Source organism: Ictalurus furcatus, chromosome 2 (genome assembly GCF_023375685.1).
Source record: "Ictalurus furcatus strain D&B chromosome 2, Billie_1.0, whole genome shotgun sequence".
NCBI classification, from domain to species: domain Eukaryota; kingdom Metazoa; phylum Chordata; class Actinopteri; order Siluriformes; family Ictaluridae; genus Ictalurus; species Ictalurus furcatus.
The window spans coordinates 14,298,230-14,318,976 of record NC_071256.1 but is presented as its reverse complement, the minus strand read 5'-3'; the positions used below and the strand labels follow the sequence as shown (position 1 = coordinate 14,318,976).

General features: G+C 41.2%; 1 protein-coding gene across 1 annotated transcript in view; it reads left to right on the top strand.

Moving 5' to 3' along the window:
- The first annotated feature begins 245 nt into the window (after positions 1-245).
- The window catches only part of wdr1 (WD repeat domain 1), a 21,141-nt gene continuing 639 nt past the window's right edge, over positions 246-20,747 (top strand). Inside the window, exons 1-15 of the mRNA XM_053649699.1 lie at positions 246-400; positions 3,276-3,397; positions 4,857-4,947; positions 6,430-6,577; positions 7,653-7,833; positions 12,544-12,621; positions 14,447-14,527; positions 15,483-15,716; positions 15,801-15,890; positions 16,205-16,359; positions 16,854-16,941; positions 17,311-17,421; positions 18,906-19,079; positions 19,230-19,374; positions 20,505-20,747. The exon at positions 20,505-20,747 is cut by the window's right edge and continues 639 nt beyond it. Coding sequence (XP_053505674.1) covers positions 385-400; positions 3,276-3,397; positions 4,857-4,947; positions 6,430-6,577; positions 7,653-7,833; positions 12,544-12,621; positions 14,447-14,527; positions 15,483-15,716; positions 15,801-15,890; positions 16,205-16,359; positions 16,854-16,941; positions 17,311-17,421; positions 18,906-19,079; positions 19,230-19,374; positions 20,505-20,611 — 1,821 coding nt within the window. The 5' untranslated portion in view covers positions 246-384 and the 3' untranslated portion in view covers positions 20,612-20,747. The remainder of the gene's footprint in view (positions 401-3,275; positions 3,398-4,856; positions 4,948-6,429; positions 6,578-7,652; positions 7,834-12,543; positions 12,622-14,446; positions 14,528-15,482; positions 15,717-15,800; positions 15,891-16,204; positions 16,360-16,853; positions 16,942-17,310; positions 17,422-18,905; positions 19,080-19,229; positions 19,375-20,504) is intronic.

The window sequence follows — 20,747 nt, the reverse complement described above, 5'->3', positions numbered from 1 at the left end:
CCAGCTAACAGTCAAAGCGTTTTGTTTGAAACGTTTTAATTATATATGCAAAAATCTACACGTTAACGTATTGCTTTAACGCTGCCCATGTAGCCGGCCTGAATTTTAATCAGGCGGATGCGTCAGCTACCCAAGCGGTCCTTGGGATGCCTGATGTGCGCGAGCATGCAATCTGTCGAGGCTTACAGAGGTGTAGCGCAGAAGCCGACTTTACCATATATGGACAAAGGCAAGCGTCCCTCGAGCTGCTCTTGCTTCCGCGTTTATGCGATTAGGCGGAGACCAAGTGGCCGGTAACAGGGACCGAGCTGAAGGATCCGGGAGGCTTCGTTTGTCATTCATTCGAAAAGGATTATATACATCGCGAAGAACAAGCGGACAAACATGTCGTACGAACTGAGTAAGTTTTAAGTGCAGATGCGCTCTGTGTTGTGTTTGATACCCAGAAATCGTGATCCTAGTTTCAGTTGCTGCCGCTATTGACAGCGGCTGTGTTCCAATTTGTCCCTTTCCTTCTGTAGGCGACTACACTGGCCGCTCGCATTCTACTGTGATGTATTTAAAACCGTCAGCACGCGAGCATTTCTTTTTTATTTATTTTATTTTATTTTACTTTATTTCTAACCGTTAGAACAGAACAGAATGAGCGCAGTGACGTCACTGGCGTTTAACTTTCACTTCAAAACAAGACAAACGCAACTATAGCGAGATGGCCATTAGCTACCTGGCTAACACGCTAAAGCGAATGTAAATAAACATCACACGAACTTTATCATCGCAGCACAACGAAGCGCACTGATAAAAGCGCACCTCACTGTAGCGTGACATTTCTAAACAAACCTCTCGTGTCTTCCCGGTAGTTTATTCAGTTCTGGGTTTGTATACTCGGTGAAGTGTACGTACTTGTAACCCTAGGGCTGGTTCTAAAATCATATACCGGTGTCATACATGCTAACAAGCACGCTTTATTGCTGGGAATTAATTTCAAGCGGAAATATGCTAAATACGTTCATCACGTCATAAACGTACGGTTATATTGAGAAGTGCGACGCGCTCGTGCGTGTGTTTTTTTTTTTTTGGATGGATGCCAGACAGGGAAAAGTGTTTAAGAAATAAAATGACTTCATGACAGTTTCTTCTGAAAACAATAATAATGAAAATAGCGTGCTAAGTTATATATAAAACCTTCACTTCATAAACCCAAACTCCACTTTTTATTTTTCTCCTCCTCTATATTCCAACTCCTCAGAGTGTAGCTAGCTTGCTAATACCTCAGACTCGGGAGGAAAATAGCGCTATCCCGATTGGTTAATTCTATCACTCACCATAGCAACTGGTAACCAATTAAAATATGATTAAACACTCACGTGCCTTTGTTTAAAGGTTGTACAGTTAAACTTAGTCGACCTGTAATGAGCTCTTTATTGGCTTTTTATGAACGTGATCAAGCTGAAATCCTGTGCATTCTCGATTCTGATTGGTCAGAAGGTGTTCATTCATTGTGTATACCAGCAGTTCTGACAGTAGTTTCATTTGGCTATGTTAATGCCTGGTTGTGTTAAAGTTATGGTTTCCCTAGTAACAAGTCATTCACAAGGATTTGGATGCCATAATAGTCTAAGTTAAGTGTACTTGTTGAAGTTGTCTGTAAGGAGATTGTAAGTTTATTTATGGAAGGAGTCTCCAGTGTCAGTACTTTGTAACAGTCAGATGTAAAGGTGTAACTTTAGCTTTCAAGGCTTTGCAGTTTGGTAATATGGCAAGCAACATTTACAAGGGACGCAGGGGAGGGAATGGCTGTTTGCAGCTGCTGTAACATAAGCGATGGTGGGTACTAATTTGTTTTGTGGACATTCTACAATATTAAAGGTAACTACATGGTCAAAAACTGATGCATTGTGGGTGTTTACACCTTACATATATAATCAACTGTACAATATGCGTTAGGTTATCCACTGACGAATAAACATTTGGCTGGGCATAAAATATTTTGGGCAGTTCAAACCCGAACACCTCCTTTTCTATTACTGCTCTCATACTTTTATATTTTGCCATTTAAAATTTTTTTTTCCAAAATGAATGATTTTGGTACACTATGCATAATATCTATGAGCAAGCAAAGCTTGCTAGTTAAACTAAGCATAGCTAGTTAAACCGGAGGTTCTACTTACTATGGTCTGTTGTTAAGTTTTAAGGTCACTTTGATTCCCTGCTAGGTTATGTGCTGCTAGGTAAATACCTGCTAGGTAAATACCTGACGAAAAGCTCAGATTTTGCCATCCCAGCCTGTCCCTCAATAAACCACAACCTCACTGTACAGCTCGGCTCAACCACACTCAAGCCAACCAGTACAGCCAGGAACCTTGGGGTGATTCTCGATGACAGCTTGACCTTTACAGACCACATCTCAACTACACGATCCTGTAGGTTCATCCTGTACAACATCAAGAAAATCAGACCCTACCTCTCTGAACAGGCTACACAGATACTGGACTACAAAACTGGACTACTGCAACTCCCTGCACTCGGGCCTCCCGGCCAGCTCCATCAAACCCCTTCAAATGATTCAGATTGCAACAGCACACCTAATCTTCAACCAGCCCAAGAGAACCCATGTCACACCACTCTTCATCTCCCTCCACTGGCTTCCTGTAGCCACCCAAATCAAATTCAATGCCTTGATGCTCACGTACAAGACCTTGTCTGGAACAGCACCCTCCTACCTCAACTCTCTCCTGAAGGCTTACGTTCCCTCTCGCAATCTGCGATCGATTAGCGAGTGACCGCTTAGTAGTACTTACTCAGCGTGGCTCAAGGTCCCTTTCCAGAATCTTCAAACTAACTGTTCCTCAGTGGTGGAATGAACTTCCAACCTCAATCCGGTCCGCAGAATCTCTCACCATCTTCAAAAAACAGCTAAAGACCCACCTCTTCCATGAACACCTAACCAACCCATTAAAAAAAATTTGCACTTTCACCTCTACTCTGCACTTTGCTTTCTGGAACTCAATTAATGGATCTTGTACGGTAGCACTACTTGTATTGTTCTCTGCTTGATTGTATTGCTTTGCTTGTATTTTCTCATTTGTAAGTCGCTTTGGATAAAAGCTTCTGCTGAATGAATAAATTTAATGTGCTTTAGGCAAACGTATTCAAACTAACTTGGGACATGACCCAGAGGTATCCACTGACTTGTGTATAAACATTGACTGTGTTAAATTTGTAGCTTGATGTATGTGTGATTTCTAATATTTGTTTGTGTTAATCTCTTACAGAGCACTTGTTTGCCAGCCTTCCTCAAATGGAAAGGGGTGTGGCCAAAGTTATTGGTGGGGACCCGAAAGGGAACAACTTCCTGTACACAAATGGAAAGAGTGTCATCATCAGGAACATCGATGTAAGATCTTGTTCTTTATACTGTCCATTCTGAAGTGACTATAGTTGTGCCCCACTTCAACAGTTTGATGCTGTGTTATTCTGTTGCACGTTTGCTGACAAATGAACAAGAATGGCACATTTCTTAATGAACAGATGGGAACTAGCTAAACCAGGGGTGTCCAATCTTATCCACAAAGGACCGGAGTTGGTGCAGGTTTTCGTTTCAACCAAGCAGGAGCCACACCTGATTCCACCTGTTTAATCAGTTGATCTTGGCTTTCAATAGACTCAGATGTGGCTTCTGATTGGTTGGAATGAAAACCTGCACCCACACTGGCCCTTTCCGGATAAGATTGGACACTCCTGAGCTAAACGGTTGGCAGAGTATAGTGCTAGTTAGGAATGACGTGGCTATGAGTGATGGTGTGTAATTAGCTTGCTGCACAACGTGGCAATGACTGTAGCTAGTTGCCACAACCAGAGCTACATTTTGCAGTGGTTAAGATGTTGGTCTACTGATCGGAAGGTTGTGAGCTTAAGCCCCAGCACCGCCAAGTTGCCACTGTTGGGCCCTTGAGCAAGGCCCCTTAATCCTCAGCTGCTCAGATGTGTACATGAGATAAATGTAAGTCGCTCTGGATAAGAGCGTCTGTCAAGTGCCGTCAATGTAAATGCAGTGTCTGCACCAATTATGTCATTGATTTCAACAAATGTTAATCATCACAAAGTCCTCAATCACAACCTTATACACTTTTTGAATTCTGTTAACATACTAATTACCACTTTTGAATGACCAACGATTTTTTTTTAATGCTGCTATTTGACAGATATAAGCTGATGTTCCATTGATTTGGTTGCTCAGTGTTCCACTTAGTCCACTTTGCTCACTGCTCCACTTAACTCCACAGAGTTATTATTGCATAGTTATTACTAGTGGGAACTGTAACAAACACTAATAGAGGCCCATTGGGGAAGGTATCACTCTGCCCCATGCACAGTTGAAGAGCAGTGAACAGAACAGTTAATGGGGATTCCAGATACTTATATCTTTTAATTATAGGTGGAGACAAAGTGTTTATGATGTACAGAACCATTTCTATTGTAAAATATATTGCAAAGTTTGGGAGCGGGAAAGGGGGTTTATGGAGTGGACAATGTCTGTATGTTAGACGTGTGTGAAATGCTTGTTTTCCACGCTGAGTCTGCAGGGAAAAAGATGTCTCCGTTTTCCACTGGCCAAATTTTCTGTGCTTTAAAAAAATTATTTTAGGTCTTTTGTATGGTTTTTGAGATGTCGTTGGGCTGGAATAATTTTTTAACCTGGTAACCCTGGTTAATGATATTACCTTAATCAATATTAACTTTAAACTTGGTCATTGGTGACCCAGGGATACCTGTCACTCAGGAGAGTTTGGCTCATTTACTTAATAATTAATCATTTATAATCATTAATCATTGATCGTGTGTGTGTGTTACAGAATCCCGCTATTGCCGACGTCTACACAGAACATCCTCACCCAGTCATCGTTGCCAAATACGCACCCAGCGGCTTCTACATTGCCTCAGGAGGTGAACAATTCTCTTTCTTGTGTGTGCGTGAATAGACAAAATGTCTGCTAGTGGTTAGTGTTCTCCTTTCTGATACAGCTCCAAACACACACTGTGTAAAAGCATATCTTGTCTTATGCTGCTTTTCCAGCACAGGAACTTTCCCCAGGGACTTTGGGAGGTATTCCGTGTGTTTCCACCGCAGGGACCAAGGTCTAATTTAAGTTCCCAGTAAAATATTTAGCCCTCGCAAAGTCTCTACTCGGGAAGTGGTACTTTTTCAAAAGCCAGGAACTTTGGGGGTGGGACTTTGGCGCTGAACATGCTGATTGGTTGAGTGCACCCAACATTTTTAAAAGTCTGTTGTGGTGCGTACAGTAACAGTTTTTTTTATTGTGACTCTAATCAACACAGTGGAGTCTTTAAAATAAAATAAAAATACGACCGTTGGACCGACGACGAGGTTCAGGCCTTATTAAGTATTTATGCCGTGGATGAAATACAGCGGGAACTGGAAACGGCGACCTGCAATGAAAAAGTATACTTAAAAATATCAAGTGGGTTACATGAGCTGAGCATTGTTCACACAGGAAAACCGTGCAGAGAGAAGCTTGTGTACGCGCATGTTCGTCTCCGTCATCTCAGCAACAGCTGATAAAATCCGTTTGCTTACTTTGAGTCTAGCATTACCAGCATACCGAATTCGCTTCACTACCTCTGCTTATCTCTTCTCCAGCGTTTTCTCAGTTACCTTTTTAGCAAAGCAATATATCCATCAACAGCAGCACAGCTTGAATCTCCTCCATCCTTGTTGTTGTTGCAGTGTCGTTATCAGATTTCAGAAAATAGACTGTCCATTTTTAAGACACGAACCTTTATCCCAAAAAAAAAAAATAAATAATAATAATAATAATTCTGTGGGAATCGAACCTGTGTCGCGACTGTGAGCGCGGTGAATCCTAACCACTACATTACCAGTTTAGTTGCAGCAAACTCTTTTGTTACTGTTCAGAGGTTTGTGTTCCAACCAACGCCTGCTACGTGTTTGTGAGCGGAGTAAACATTTTACATTACATCATTAAAATCGGCTTACTTTGTGTCAATAATAAGTTTGATTGTAGCATATTTAGAGGCTTCACATCCTCGCCAAGGGCTTGTCGTGCGCAGTCGTACGTCACAGGACTAATTTGCCTAATCTTAACGGTACTTTAGACTATGATGGAAACGCAGACAACAAAGGTCTGGAGGAACCAAATGGTCCCTTGAAAAAAGTTCCTGGGACTAATTGTTCCAGGTCATTTCAGTGGAAAAGCGGCTTTAGTGACTGGCTTGGGTCCAATGTCGCATGTTGTCCCCTACGTAGTGCAATGGTATTTCTCCACAATTAGACACCATTTAGCGAGCATGGGGGTTTGATTTGGGGCACGTCCTGTGAGTCCTTCTTGTTCAGGCTGACAGATTTTACACTTCTCTGTTAATCTGTTTTGTCTCTGTGCACTTTAGATGTGTCGGGTAAGATCCGTATTTGGGACACCACTCAGAAGGAGCACTTGCTGAAGTACGAGTACCAACCCTTTGGAGGGAAGATAAAGGACGTCAGCTGGACGGAGGACAGCAAACGTCTCGCTGTGGTGGGAGAGGGACGAGAGAAGTGAGTCGCAAAGCATGTGTGCTCTGCATGAAGGGTTTGCCTTAATAGGCACTGAAAATAATGTTATCGGAGTGCAGTGTAGAGTCCTGTTATTCCAAGGTCTTTGAATGCCTGGTTTATGCATTGTCAGAATTATTTCTGAACGCATTTGTAATGAAGCCTGGATCGTTTGCGGTGTTTCCACACGTTAGGGGGACTTGCAGCGAAGAGAGATGAGGTGAAACCTTCAACTGTTACCAGAATAAACAGTTAGCACGTATCTTACATGGTCTTTAGGCTACTATATGATTCAAGTCTGTTCGATTTTACACAGAACTTGTTTAAAGCGGGCCTCTGTACGACTCTGTACCCACTCCTCCCATATCACACTTTATATTTGAATGAACGGCTACTAGAAAATGTAGTCCCATAATAAAAAAAAGCTGCTTTAACCGATAAACTTGTTAAGTAAGGAATAAAACATCATATGCTGTTGGAATGACCATGTGGTGTGATGCTGTTACCATCTTGAAGTTGATTAAGACAAAAACACTTCAGGAGATAATGTCCCACTTATATAACACACATTTCCCAACACTTAGGATTTTTAAAAATTGATTAAATCAGTTTTTATCCGTTTATACCTGCTATAAATGGCCGTTTCCTCACCAGCTTCTTTTCCCCCCTCTCATGTTAGACAATAAAAACAAATGCAGCTTGACTTGACTGTTAGAAAGCACTGACACTGGAGACTCCTTCCCAAAAAAAATGCGAAAACAAGTGCACGTTTTAAAATTCGTTTAGTTGGAGTGTCCTTTATACAAGTTCCTGCATAAGAAACAATAGCGCGTTAGAACGAGTGCATTAATGTAAACATCTGATTTGAATTGCAGCCAGAACTACTGTCAGAGCTGCTGTTAGAAAATTAATCAACTCCTTCTGACCAATCAGAATTGAGAATTAAACAACACTGTGGGATAAAGGCAAATAGATTGCTGACAGAATATTTGGTGACCAAAAGCACTCCATGTGATGTATCTCTTTAGAAAAGGTAATGTGTGTGTGTGTGTGTGTGTGTGTGTGTGTGTGTGTGTAGGTTCGGTGCAGTGTTCCTGTGGGACTCGGGCTCCTCTGTGGGCGAGATCATCGGTCACAGTAAGGTCATTAACAGCGTGGACCTTAAACAGACCCGGCCGTACAGACTCATCACAGGCAGTGATGATAATACCACCTCCTTCTTCGAGGGGCCGCCCTTCAAATTCAAGTGCACCGTCAGCGTAAGTCCACTTCTGTTATCATCTCAATCTCAAACAGGATCAGGTCTGAGACAACCACACACCATTTACCATTTATTTACAGTCTAGGTCACATGTATACTAGGGGTGTAACGATACACTTGGCTCACGATTCGATACGTATCACTATTCGATTCTTAGATGCATCTCGATGCAGACGTGGACGATTCTGAATCGATTCACAAATGTCAAAAATCGATTTCTAAATGTTAACCGATAACGTAATGTTGATGGAATGCAAAAGGCAGAACGCGGAAGTCTGTGGCGTGCACATTGTCACATTTCCCCTCACGCTAGCTCTCTATAGCACGCAACGTGAGTGCGCACTTCCGGGATTCAGTGACATTGATTTTGTTCACTTTTGACATGTGCATTTGTTATGATTTCTGTCCTGTCTCCGCCCTTGTAATGTCATTGGTTGTTCCCTTATGTGTCAGTATTAGTCTCAGCTGTTTTGTGTTTCACCCCTGATTTATGTTTGTTATTCAAACCCCTGTGTTGCGTGAGTGTTACCACCATGCTAAGCCTTTGTTCCTCGTTTACATGGCATAGTTTTGATCCTATTCTCATCCTCGTTATTTGATTCTTGCTTAGTCTCGTTTATGCCCGATTGCTGATCGCCTGACCCTTTGCATGTTTTTGACCATGCCTGCGTTTCATGTTTTGGATTTGTCTGACTGCCTCTTTTCAATAAAACTCGTATCTGCACTTGCATCCATCTCAGCCTCCATTACGTGACAGACATAAGAGACACACGATCGATGGGGAGAACTGTCACAGTTATAACGCATTTTTGACAAGTCTCTTTTCTAACTGTTTACACAAAAACAACAGAATTAAAAGCTGTGAAATTCGGGTACAAAGGAGTCGTACAAAACTATTTTCAGAGGAGGGATCGCCACTGCAGTAATGGTGATTTAGCACACTTCTGGGTTTCGCTGAATTAGTCCACAAAAAAAAGATGCATCGATAATCATTTTATCATCGCATCGCAGCCCTTTGAATTGAATCGAATCGTGAGGTGCCTAGAGATTCCCACCCCTAGTGTGCAGTGACCACTTTGTCAAAAGCTAAGTTAATACAACGTATATGTGCTGTGTTTATGTAGCATTAGCTGTTTCTGTACTTTGTAAATTTAAAGTGATTGTTTTGTGATGATCTATGGCTTTAGTGGCATTTCAGCGGACCTCTGAGAGTGGTTAACCTAATAACGAAAGTAAACAACCGTAATGCTAACATCAAGAGGTGCAGCAGCGCTGAATGTTTGTTGCTGGGTTAATCCACAGGACAAAAAAGAAATGCCACTCACCCGGGCAAAAACCGAACGATAATCACTGTGGTGCACCTTGGTACCGAGGTCGTTGACCCAACCACTAACAATGTTCTATACCTCCATACTTTTGTATACTTTCATTTGTTTTCTAGAGTAAAAGGTAGTTGCTTATATCTACCGCCTCGAGGGCAGGCAAGTATTTCAATTCAGTAGAAAAATCCTCTTTATAACATAAGCATCATGTCCAACATATGTTGTGATTTTCTGTTTATACCCTTCTCTTGTAATAGTGTCTAAACCAGTACAGTACAGCCTTCTCTCCATCTCGTCCATTCTGCCCTCCATCTAAATTTCACGTGTCATCAGATTCACTTGACTGCAAACAGGCTATAGGATAAAACGGACATCATATCGTAAATATATTGCCCTAACTCTACGATACATATCGTAACATTTTTGCATCACGATTATATATTACCGTGATATCGTTACACCCCTAATGTATACAAATAGAAATTCCACCCTGTCACCAGTTCACAATGGGCGTGTCTCAAACCACTATATAAGCCCCAAAAAAAGGTTTTCCTCTCGTATTTCCTAATGTATCGTAAACTGACGCTCTTAATCTAAGAATGAAGATCGTATTGTAACTGATTATGCACAAGTGTGTGTGTGTGTGTGTGTGTGTGTGTGTGTGTGTGTGTGTGTGTGTGTGTTCCTGAAAGTTTAACACTGGGATGGGGAAAGCAGTGGTGCTGTGTGTTTTGACTGTGTTAACAAGAATGTGCTATGTGCCTGAACATGTTTCACTTTGCCAAACACTTTAATACCTCAAACACACACGCACAGAGGAGTTAGTGGAGCACTTAATTATTTTCAGAAATGTTGTAGCTTAACGATAAAGGTTTTGAGCGTTCTGCTGCAGTGATGAAATGAGCACACTCATGGCCAAGTCAGGTTTATATTGTTTGTATACTATCTAGTTTAATTTAAAAAAAATTATTACAAATGATCTCATGAGCATAACAACTTGAGTGAAAAGTAGAATCTTTGAAATATTTGCATGAATTTCAGAATTTCTTGGTATTTTGTATGTCCCGTTTTTGTTGATAACGCTCAAACTGACATTGAGTGGACGAGTTCATGTAAAACCGGATGATCCAAATTTGTGTGAAACCTGATGATCAAATCCATCAGTGTGTCGTCTGAACATGTGCTTCAGCGGAAGAGATGAGACTCCAGGAGCTTTGACCTTTTACACAAAGGAGTTAACATGGTCAATGTCACAAATTTGCTTATGTGTATAGTGACTTTCTGCTGATTTTTTAAAAAACGTACAAGCAAAAGAAAACCCCTGACTTTTAGACCTCACTGTTGGCAAAATCATTCACATGGTGAAATTTTGACGTTTTTATTTTGATCTAGGAATGAAATATATACACACACACACAGTTCTGAAAACTATATGGCATGTAGCTATCCAGTAACTTGATCAAAGTGTGGGAGGAAATCACATTTAGCTAGCAAGGTTTTAGGCAGACTGAAAAAATCACACAAGTAAATAACTTTACTGTAATATGTTATTTTTAATACCCAAGAAACTGCCCTTTGCACCTTTTTGCATAATGAACAAATGCAAATTGGAAAACCTTTCTTCCCCCCACCCATTACCCACAATGAGGTCGAAAGGCCATATTCAATCAGTCTGAGGTTTACACATACAGGCTGCAAAAAAGTTCCAAACAAACCAAAGTAGCACGTGGCTATCCGGCTAGTAACCTAGTTCAGCCTGTCTTAGCAATTTATGTAGTTGTTGCTAAACCTGAAAAATTGTGGTTACTATAGTATATTTATTTTCATTACTAAACTTACTAACTTTATTAGTAACTCACACTTCCAGGGTTCCAGGCCCTGTGTACATGGAGCTTGCATGTTCTCCCCATGCTTCCGGGGGTTTCCTCCGGGTACTCCGGTTTCCTCCCCCAGTCCAAAGACATGCATTGCAGGCTGATTGGCATTTCCAAATTGTCCGTAGTGTGTGAATGTGTGCGATTGTGCCCTGAGATGGGCTGATCCCACTGCCCCCCCCCCACCCCCCTGGGTCCAGAGTGTCCTCTGCCTCGTGCCCCAACTTTCCTGGGATAGGCTCCAGGCTCCCCTGTGACCCGGTATGGAAAATGGATGGATGGATTACTAAATCTGAGTTAGCTGGCTTGGTATTATCGGTGTCGCCACGTGTCGAAAAAGGGGGCTTTTCCCTCTTTTCCCCTCGCTTTGAAATCGCTTATGAATACCTGTGCGCTTTTCGCTTTCGAATTAGCAGCAATTGCTTGAACGGTGGGTTCATTGTTATTGTTAATGGAAAAACGCAACAACAGAACAGTACGACAAATTTGCTTATATTAAATATAGAACTTCTATTAACACAACGAATAAGACTGCTTTATTAACAACGGTATAAATGAAGTCTGACTCCTGCTGGTCTGTGCTGTGACTCTGACTCATTCGGCTCATGCTGAATTGCGCAGACGCGTTCAGTTTTTAACTGTAGCGTCCATTCTCTAACTGAACTAAATATTTATTACTATAAAAAAAAGCAAAATGCCAGTGGGGGCGGTGCCGGGGTGGGCAGGTGATGTAAACAGTGTGTGACCGAACACCGAGTAACATCGAGTATCGCAGCAAGCCCACTTGCTACATGTTTTGGAAGCAGACGTTTTCCTCTAATAACTTCTTCATTATTATTGTATATCAGATCATGATGGGCTCTCCAGCTTGACCTGATTTAGTAGCCAAAAATCAGTTTTCAGTGGAAAAATGTGAACTAGTAGAAACGCACCCAAAATCAACCCATCAGAAAGAGTACAATTCAATTCAGGTGTTTTTATATATCACAGTTTAGGTTTAAATTTGGCAACAGCGGCAGGGATGATCTTTCTGAGACGACACAAGGTATAAACCTTGTGAAGACTCGAAAGGAAACCAGTCCTCTGCTGGATAGCATCGGATAGTGCGTAGTGGCACAGGATAATCATTTCAGCCTTTAAGTCCACTATTTTGCCTGTGTATTTAACAAACAAATCATCTAGGTCACAGTGGTTATGACGTGCAGCGCAAGGACACATTTGAATGAATGCTTAAAGGTGAATGCAGCGATTGAGACCGAGGGAAATGTGCAGTGTGGAAAAACTGTGATGTCAAACTTGATTGATTTGATGTCTTCAGTTAAAATTTAAGAAACACTATAAGCACTACAGACTAGGATTTAAACACCCTGCAAAATAGAAACACCAACACAGGAAACGTATTTACCTTTGCTTGCTGAAATGAAGCTTTGTGTTTATGTTCACTCTGTTTTGTTCTCTCTCTCTCTCTCTCTCTCTCTCTCTCTCTCTCTCTCTCTCTCTCTCTCTCTGCAGGATCACAGCCGTTTTGTGAACTGCGTTCGTTTCTCACCAGACGGAAGCCGTTATGTTTCAGCAGGGGCCGATGGACAGGTAAAGCCAAAGGAAATGCAGATGTCGCACCTTAAGCATCAATGACGTTGCCCCAGATTGAGTTATAATTCTCTACTAAGCGATCTGACAACAATGGGCCTCGTTTATCGATCTATTAGCGAAGGTTGTGTGAATATTTTTATAGGCCTCACCGAACTGGCGAACACCGTCCGCCAGATGTACAGAAGTTTTAGCAAAGCTGATTTTCTTTGCATTCCTTCACGCATGTTGTTGAATGCCAGTCATCCATAAAATGTAAAGCAGGTTCAATCTATAGCTTGTTTGCACTTCCCACAGAAAAGCTAAAGAGCTGAACAGAATGATAGAAAAATGGTATCAATCCAGATAAAAAGGTATCAGTCTGGAGACAAATTACAGAATAGGTGAATTAGGTGTGAATTAAGTGAGGTGAAAGAAATGGTTTGACATGAAAACAGAGGAATAATAATGTTCCACAGAACATTCTCCCAAAAGGTTTGAGGATCATTAAGGTGTGTTTTGGCACAAATCAGACAAGCCTTAATGTTCTTCTGGATTGGCAGTGGTTTTCACCTCTCTACACTTTAATGGATATCCAGTGTTTTTCTGATGGTGGAGTCATGAACAGTGACCTTTATTGATGTAAGAGAGGCCTGTACGTGTTGTACTTGGCTCTTTTGTGACTTTCTGGATGAGTCATTGCTGTGCTCTTGGAGGACGTTTGGAAGGTCGGCCACTTCTGTGCCGAGTTTTTCCATTTGGAGATAATGCCTCTCACTGTGGTTCTTTGGAGTCCCAGAGCCTTTGAAATAGCTTTGTAACCCTTCCCAGACTGATGTATTTCAGTCACCTTCTTCCTCATCATTTCTTTAATGTCTTTCAATTTTGCCATAATGTGTTACTGGGTAAGACCTTTTAACCAACTTCATGCTGTTGAAAAAATTCTATTTAAGTGTTGATCTGATTGAACAGGGTTTGCAGTAATCAGTCCTGGTTGTGTCTAGTCCAGCTGAACCCCATTATAAAAGCAGTTTCATAGATTTGGGGAATTACTAACGATGGGGGGCAAATACATTTTCACACAGGCCCAGTTGGTATTGGATAACTTTTTTTAGCTTCAATAAATATCATTTAAAAACTGTATTTTTTGATTACACAGGCTGCCTTTGTTTTATCTTGGATTTAGTTTTAATTTCTGAAACAATTTAGTATATGAGACACAAAAAACACACGAAGCCAGTGATTGCACGCAGCACACTAGGGAGTACACGACATATTGCAGATTGAGAACGACCAGATCGGTCTAATCCAGGGGTGGGAAATCTTATCCAGAAAAGGCCGGTGTTGGTGCAGGTTTTCATTCCAACTGAGCAGGAGGCACACCTGATTCCACTTGTTTAATCAGTAGATCATTTCGGCTTTCGATAGATTGAGGTGTGGCTTCTGCTTATTTGGAATGAAAACCTGCACTCACACCGGCCCTTTCCGGATAAGATTGCCCACTCCTGGTCTAATCAGTCACTTGGTGTTTGCCGCATAACGTTAAAGGAAGATGCGAGTGATACGATTTGAAGCCTTCTTAGTTTACATTGAAGTTTACACTTCAGTCTCTCTTTCAGTAGATCTGCACAAAGGATTTGAATGTTTTCCACAAACTTGGAGGATTTTCATGAATATCAAAATTGTGTAAATGTTTCCAAAAGGTCCCATTACTTCAAATGCCTCACTTTGTCATTTCATTGGTTTTTATGCTTTATGTATATACGTGTTAGGTTTTGCTCCAGGCTTTCCTCTGTTCTCCGCCCATGTCTTGTATTTCACCCCCTTTCTTTCTCTCTCGTTCCAGATTTTCATTTACGACGGAAAGACTGCTGAATCACTGGGAGCGCTGGGAGGAGATAAAGCTCATGAGGGCGGGATTTATGCTGTATGTATGTTTTGTTTACTGTGTGTATACTCACTTTTTATAGGGTAAAAAAAAAGACACAGAAGTACATGTAAATAGTTAGTGATTTCCAACAGGCTCATCTGATATTCTATCACCTACTTCGCTCATTTTAATATTTAATTAGAAGGAATAAGTTGAAATCAATTACTGGCGTTTATTCAGAGCCATTTTCCTACATTAAGCAATACAGATCATATTTAAAAGAAAAACCTGAAGAAATTTTGAGTTGGCTTAGTAAATCGTAATAAATAAATTTAAAACCAGAGTGCCCTGGGCTGTTTTCAGTGTTAATCATGCTTATTTAGGATTTCAATAATGTGCTTTTATTTGTACACATCTGTATTGCATCTTTAGATGCAACTACATACTTCTCTGACCAGGAAGTTAAGCCCCCCCATCCCCCCAATTGAATTTACAGTATTATAAGCTTGATAAAATAAGCTAAATCTTACACACCCTCTATAATTTCATGGCCTAGATTTTAATATCTCATGGTTTCTGTGCATGACGAACTGTCGGAACGCAATTTTAAAAAATAATAAAAATTAATAAAATGGAAATAATAGGATGTGCTGGATCAAGTGCTATTTTACTGAATAATGAGGCTGGAAGACACACATTTAACCAAATATACTAGACATCCGTTTTGATGTTTTTCAATGCTTGCCATCCTTTCATTCATATATCATTGTATTAGTCTTTATTTTTGAAGTTTTTAAAAACGTCGCTTGCTTTTATGTCGTAACTTTTCACATAAACATCGATGCGACTTTGTCTTGAGACGGCCCCATGTGACTAAGACCCTAAAACGTATCTTAAACCTACCTCCACTTACATTATGAAATAAATGTCACTAAATGTCAACCCTAGGCTTATAACGGTATGACACCTATCATACCTGAGCACTTATAATGATGATGACTCAACTCTCTAGGTGAGCTGGAGTTCAGATAGCACTCAGCTTATCTCCGCGTCCGGCGATAAGACCGTCAAATTATGGGATGTGGCGAGCGGCACTGCAGTGACTACCTTTAAACTGGGTACAGACGTTCTAGATCAGCAGCTGGGTTGCCTGTGGCAGAAAAATCACCTCCTGAGCATTTCACTGTCTGGATACATCAACTACCTGGATAAGAACAACCCGAACCGACCCATTCGCACCATCAAGGTTAGTACAAGACAGTACTAATATTTAGAACTCAATTTGGAACACAGCTGGTCAGACATTAATTGTTATTTATTACTCACTTAGGGTCACAGTAAGTCCATTCAGTGCGTGACCGTACATAAAGACGACGGGCAGAACATTATCTACTCTGGCAGCCATGACGGACACATCAATATCCTTTCACACATGAAGGAATTGTATGGTGCATGCTCCACATCATCAGATCAACAGCTACACACATTTAAGGAAGGCGTCCCCAGTGTCAGTGCTTTGTGACTGTCAGTAGTGAAGCTGTAACTAGGGTTCCCCAATCATTGATTAATTTCCTATAACATGTCTGCATGTCCCCCAAATATACCTTACTTATATATGTAGAAGGTGTATAGCCAATGATGTCACAAAAAGTGTGCGTTACTGTGTGTGATAATTGTCGCAGTATGTTGTTGCATGTTTCTAGCCATTGTTATCCTTAACATGTGTGTGTACATTACTGGGACGCTCAGAGCGGCGAGAACGACACACTATCGGGAAAAGGACACACGAACTCCGTGACTAGGCTTACTGTGGACGACTCTAACCGACTGGTGAGCTGCAGCATGGACGATACCGTCCGCTTCACCGACCTGAAGAAGAAGGAGTACAGGTAAATCTCACAAATGGCGAGCATGAGGCTTTGTTTTTACATCGTGTCTTGTCAAAACACACGGCTTGCCATCGATTTCAGTGTCTGCTGCACTGACCGAACACACACATTCATGGTCGTGTATGAACAATGCACTCTAATAGACAGTAAAAAGATTTGATGAAATGTAATCTGTCGCAGCTGGCAGGCGTGTGTATATTTTCCTGGACCTCTATTTGTGCACAGGCGCATTGTCATGTTGGAAAAGGTTTGGGCCTCTTGGTTCCAGTGAACGGGAAATTGTAATGTTCTAGCATAAAAAGCCATTCTGTACAATTTTGTGCTTCCAACCAACCGTTTGGCAACAGGTGGGTGTGATGGTCAGGTGTCCACATACTTTTGGCCATACAGTGTGGATCTGCACAAACCCACAAACACAGATGTACTATACCAGAAATAGTGTAAAGGTACATACACGGTGATAACTGTTTTGTGTGTGTGTGTATGTGTGTTAGCGCTTCTGACCTGGCGAAGATGGACGCTCAGCCAAAAACCGTGTCTGTCGGGTCAGGAGGCTTGGCTGTAGCTGTGTGTATTGGACAGGTAATATGTGCACACGTTTGTTTTTGTTTATAAAGAGATACCAAGCTATATGCAAGTTTGTTTTTAACATGGTGCTCTTAACATGGAATGTTGTCCACCACCCCCACACCCCTGCCCAGCTTTCTTTTATTTTTTGCCAGAAGTTGTTTCCATTCCAGAAGTTGGTTACCTTTAGCTTGTTCTGTTTAATCGAAATGTTGCCTAACACTCATGGGTGCCAGTGCAAAGAGGACGATGGTCCCTCAAATGTGCTAAACTCCCCGTTAACAGCCTCAAATTATTCGTTCTGTTGCTTAGGTTGAGCGAATAGAATAGAATTCCTGGTGGGCATTTTTAATACGGTTTGCATGTTTTTGTTTTTTTCTGTAGGTGGTGCTGTTGAAGGATAAGAGGAAAGTGTTCACTCTGGATAAGCTGGGCTATGAGCCAGAAGTGGGCACGATTCACCCTGGAGGTGGCACCGTGGCAGTTGGCGGAGCTGTAAGGAACCACTGTTTATGATTTGCATGTTTCACTTCCTTCGGTTTCACTTGTTGACCTCTTGTTAACAAGACACTCTAACTGAAGTTTTAAGTATTATATGTATAAAAAAAAATGTTGTATAAAAAAAAAAAAAAAAAATTTTTTTAATTGCCCTCTCCTACTAAAATGTGTTAGAAACACATGAAATATGTTCATTACTTTAAAAATCCTTAATATTTAATACATTTTATAACCTACGGAGGCCACCATTATGTGACATGCGCAATGCACTCGAGCACTCAAAAGAATTAACTACTAGCCCCACAGCAGGAAAACATTGCCACACTGTACTGTTTTTGCCTGTAATTTTCTAGTTCTTGTGTGCGGTGATACAGGGGATATCTGTAAATATAATCAAACCTGTAAACATCTTGTTAGTGCGTTTTTTCTGTATATTCTCATGACATAAAGGTTGTATAAAACCATCCTAAAGCGCCTAACTAAGGCATACCCAAAGTAAAATTAAAGCTGTCCTTGAACCTTTTGAAGCACATGCATGGTTTTGGTCTCTCTTGAAAGCTGGACTAAATATTGTTACATAATTGGATTGTTTGGACCTTTGCCAGTGTAACAACAGTTTTTGTCAGGATGTTCTTGATCAGTGGATTACTATGAGGTGAGTTGCCGCCGTTTTGTACGTGTTTGTTTGTATGTCAGCGGTCTGACATAGACATTGATTGTAGCTGCTGTTGTGATTGTATCTCAAAACAGTTTATATCAATCAAATCACAAGAATCTTAGCTTTCCAAAGATATGAGTACCTTCGCACACACACAAGCTTTGTAGATAACAGATTTGCTCATAATATGGCGAGAGCGGGCTGGCGGAATTTTAACAGGATAAAATGTATGACGGCGAGATGGCTCATAAGCTCTAAAATTATTGATATTAGAATACGTTTCATCGTAAAACGATAGTTTAATCTATATGCTTCCCTTGAACAACAAACACTCTCGGTTGGCATAGACGTGCAGTTGCTACACACCATGGGTTTTTGCCCCACTCTCGCCTCCTCACCTCTCTGATCATCTTCATTTCGATGTGCATTTTGAGTAATGTCTTCTATATCAGCCTCTTTGCTTATGTTGCGCTCGGGTTCAAATTGAAAAGGCTGAAGACATGTTTATATCACTGTAGGGTCGCAGGAGAATCAAGACCGTTGCAACCATTTGACGTCACTACCCAGAATGCATTGTGACGTGAACAGAAATGGCAGCCTACGGGTGCAAGGATTTTTATTATTTAAAAAAAAAAAAAGACCTATAGAGTGGTTTTTGTATAGCGGATGTCAGCGTTAATCTAATAAGCCATACAAGTCTTCATAGTCGGGGTTCCCTTTAAAGATGGTACAATGAAAATTGGCCATTGATTTGGGGCATAATGTGTGTGTGTGTGTGTGTGTGTGTGTGTGTGTGTGTGTGTGTGTGCGCGTGCACATGCAGGATGGAAAGGTGTATCTCTACTCGGTCCAGGGGAACACCTTGAAGGATGATGGGAAGGTTCTGGACACTAACGGCCCTGTGACTGATCTGCAGTATTCCAGAGATGGGGCATTCCTCGCTGTTTCAAACGAGAAGAAGGTCATCATCGTGTACACCGTTGCCGATGGTTATGCGGTAAATAAACACAGCCATTATCCATTTGCAGCCTTGTAACCATACTGTTTTATCTACAGTGTTAGTGTAACAGTAACCATATCATCATCATCATCATCATCATCATCAATTTCTTCAATGAACTGTAGTATAATATACCTGTTCATGCAGGTTAAGAACGAGTACTACGGGCATCACGCTAAAGTGGTATGTCTGTCCTGGAGTCCTGATAATGATCGCTTTGCCTCCGGAGGAATGGACATGATGGTGTACATCTGGACCATCTCTGATCCCGAGAAGAGGATCAAAATTCCTGGTACGCAAACTCGCACTTGCTGTTTTCCAGACTATACATGATTTTTGTCCTTCAGAAGGTGCTGTGGGTTTTTTTTGTTTGTTTATTTATCCTAATTGTAATATTCCTGTTTGTGCTACTCTGTCTAATGAGTTCTGTATGATTATGGATTTGCAGATGGATATTTTTCCAGGTCTGAGATCAGCATCCAGTTGCACCAGTAGCATGTAAACTTTATCATAACTCAGTATGAATGTAGAGTAAATGGTCATGGGGGGTTAATCTCACTGGTTACTTTAATAGGAACACCTGTATAACTGCTCATTCACGCTGTATTAATTAGCCAATCATATGGCTGCAATGCCTACACTCACGCAGATGCATTCAGTTAATGTTGATATCAAATGTCACAATAGGGGGAAAAATAATGTGCTCTCACTCAGAACAGTCTCACAGAATGGTTTTTTACACGATGAGAATGGCCAGACTGGTAGGCTACAGTACCTCAAACACGCTTTACAACCGTGGTGAGCAGAAAAGCATCTCAGAATGCACAACATGTTGAACATTGAGGCTGATGGATTACAACAGCAGCATGCCACATAGGGCTCCACTATCTGCAACCGCAATCTGAGGCTACAATAGGCTCACCAAAACTTGACTGTTACAATATTGGGGGAGGGGGTGGTAAATGAAGCATGGACTTTTTCAATCATTGGCATATTCAAATTCAGATTTCATGGTTGCAGGCCCTCAAGTTTTGATTTATTTGGTGTTTCATACATTGTGTCTGTGTTGTGACTGAAATTCTACACTGCATTACTTGTAACACATTTTTTAGTACGAACTTTATACACTAAATGATGATAGAATTTGCGTTCCACTGGTGCAACTGGCTGCAGAACTGTGTTAATGGTTTCAGCTTAGGAAACAATACAGCACTGACTGTAGAGCAAAGCATTTGAAGTGATCAAAAGATATTAGAACACCCTTCCATCTACCAGAGTGGTTTGTTCTAATAGTTTCACATAGCCTAGAAAGAAAAAGGGTGATTTTATTGGATGAGGAGGTGAGGACTTTTAGGAAATGGAACATGGCTGCCACATCAACTTGTACCATTTATTTACAAATGTGTTTTGTGTGTGTTGCAGATGCTCACCGGTTGCACCACGTCAGTGGCTTGGCCTGGCTAGACGAACGCACGCTTGTCACGACCTCTCACGATGCGTGCGTGAAACAGTGGACGCTAAAAATCTAAGCACTCTCGCGCACACACTTGCAGGATCAGCGGGGACAGGGACTGCTGTAGGGAATCTTTTTTTTTTTTTTCTTTTTTCTTTTCCCCCCTCTCTCTCCCTCAGACTTGTGTGCTCTCTCTCTCCCTCTCTCTCTCT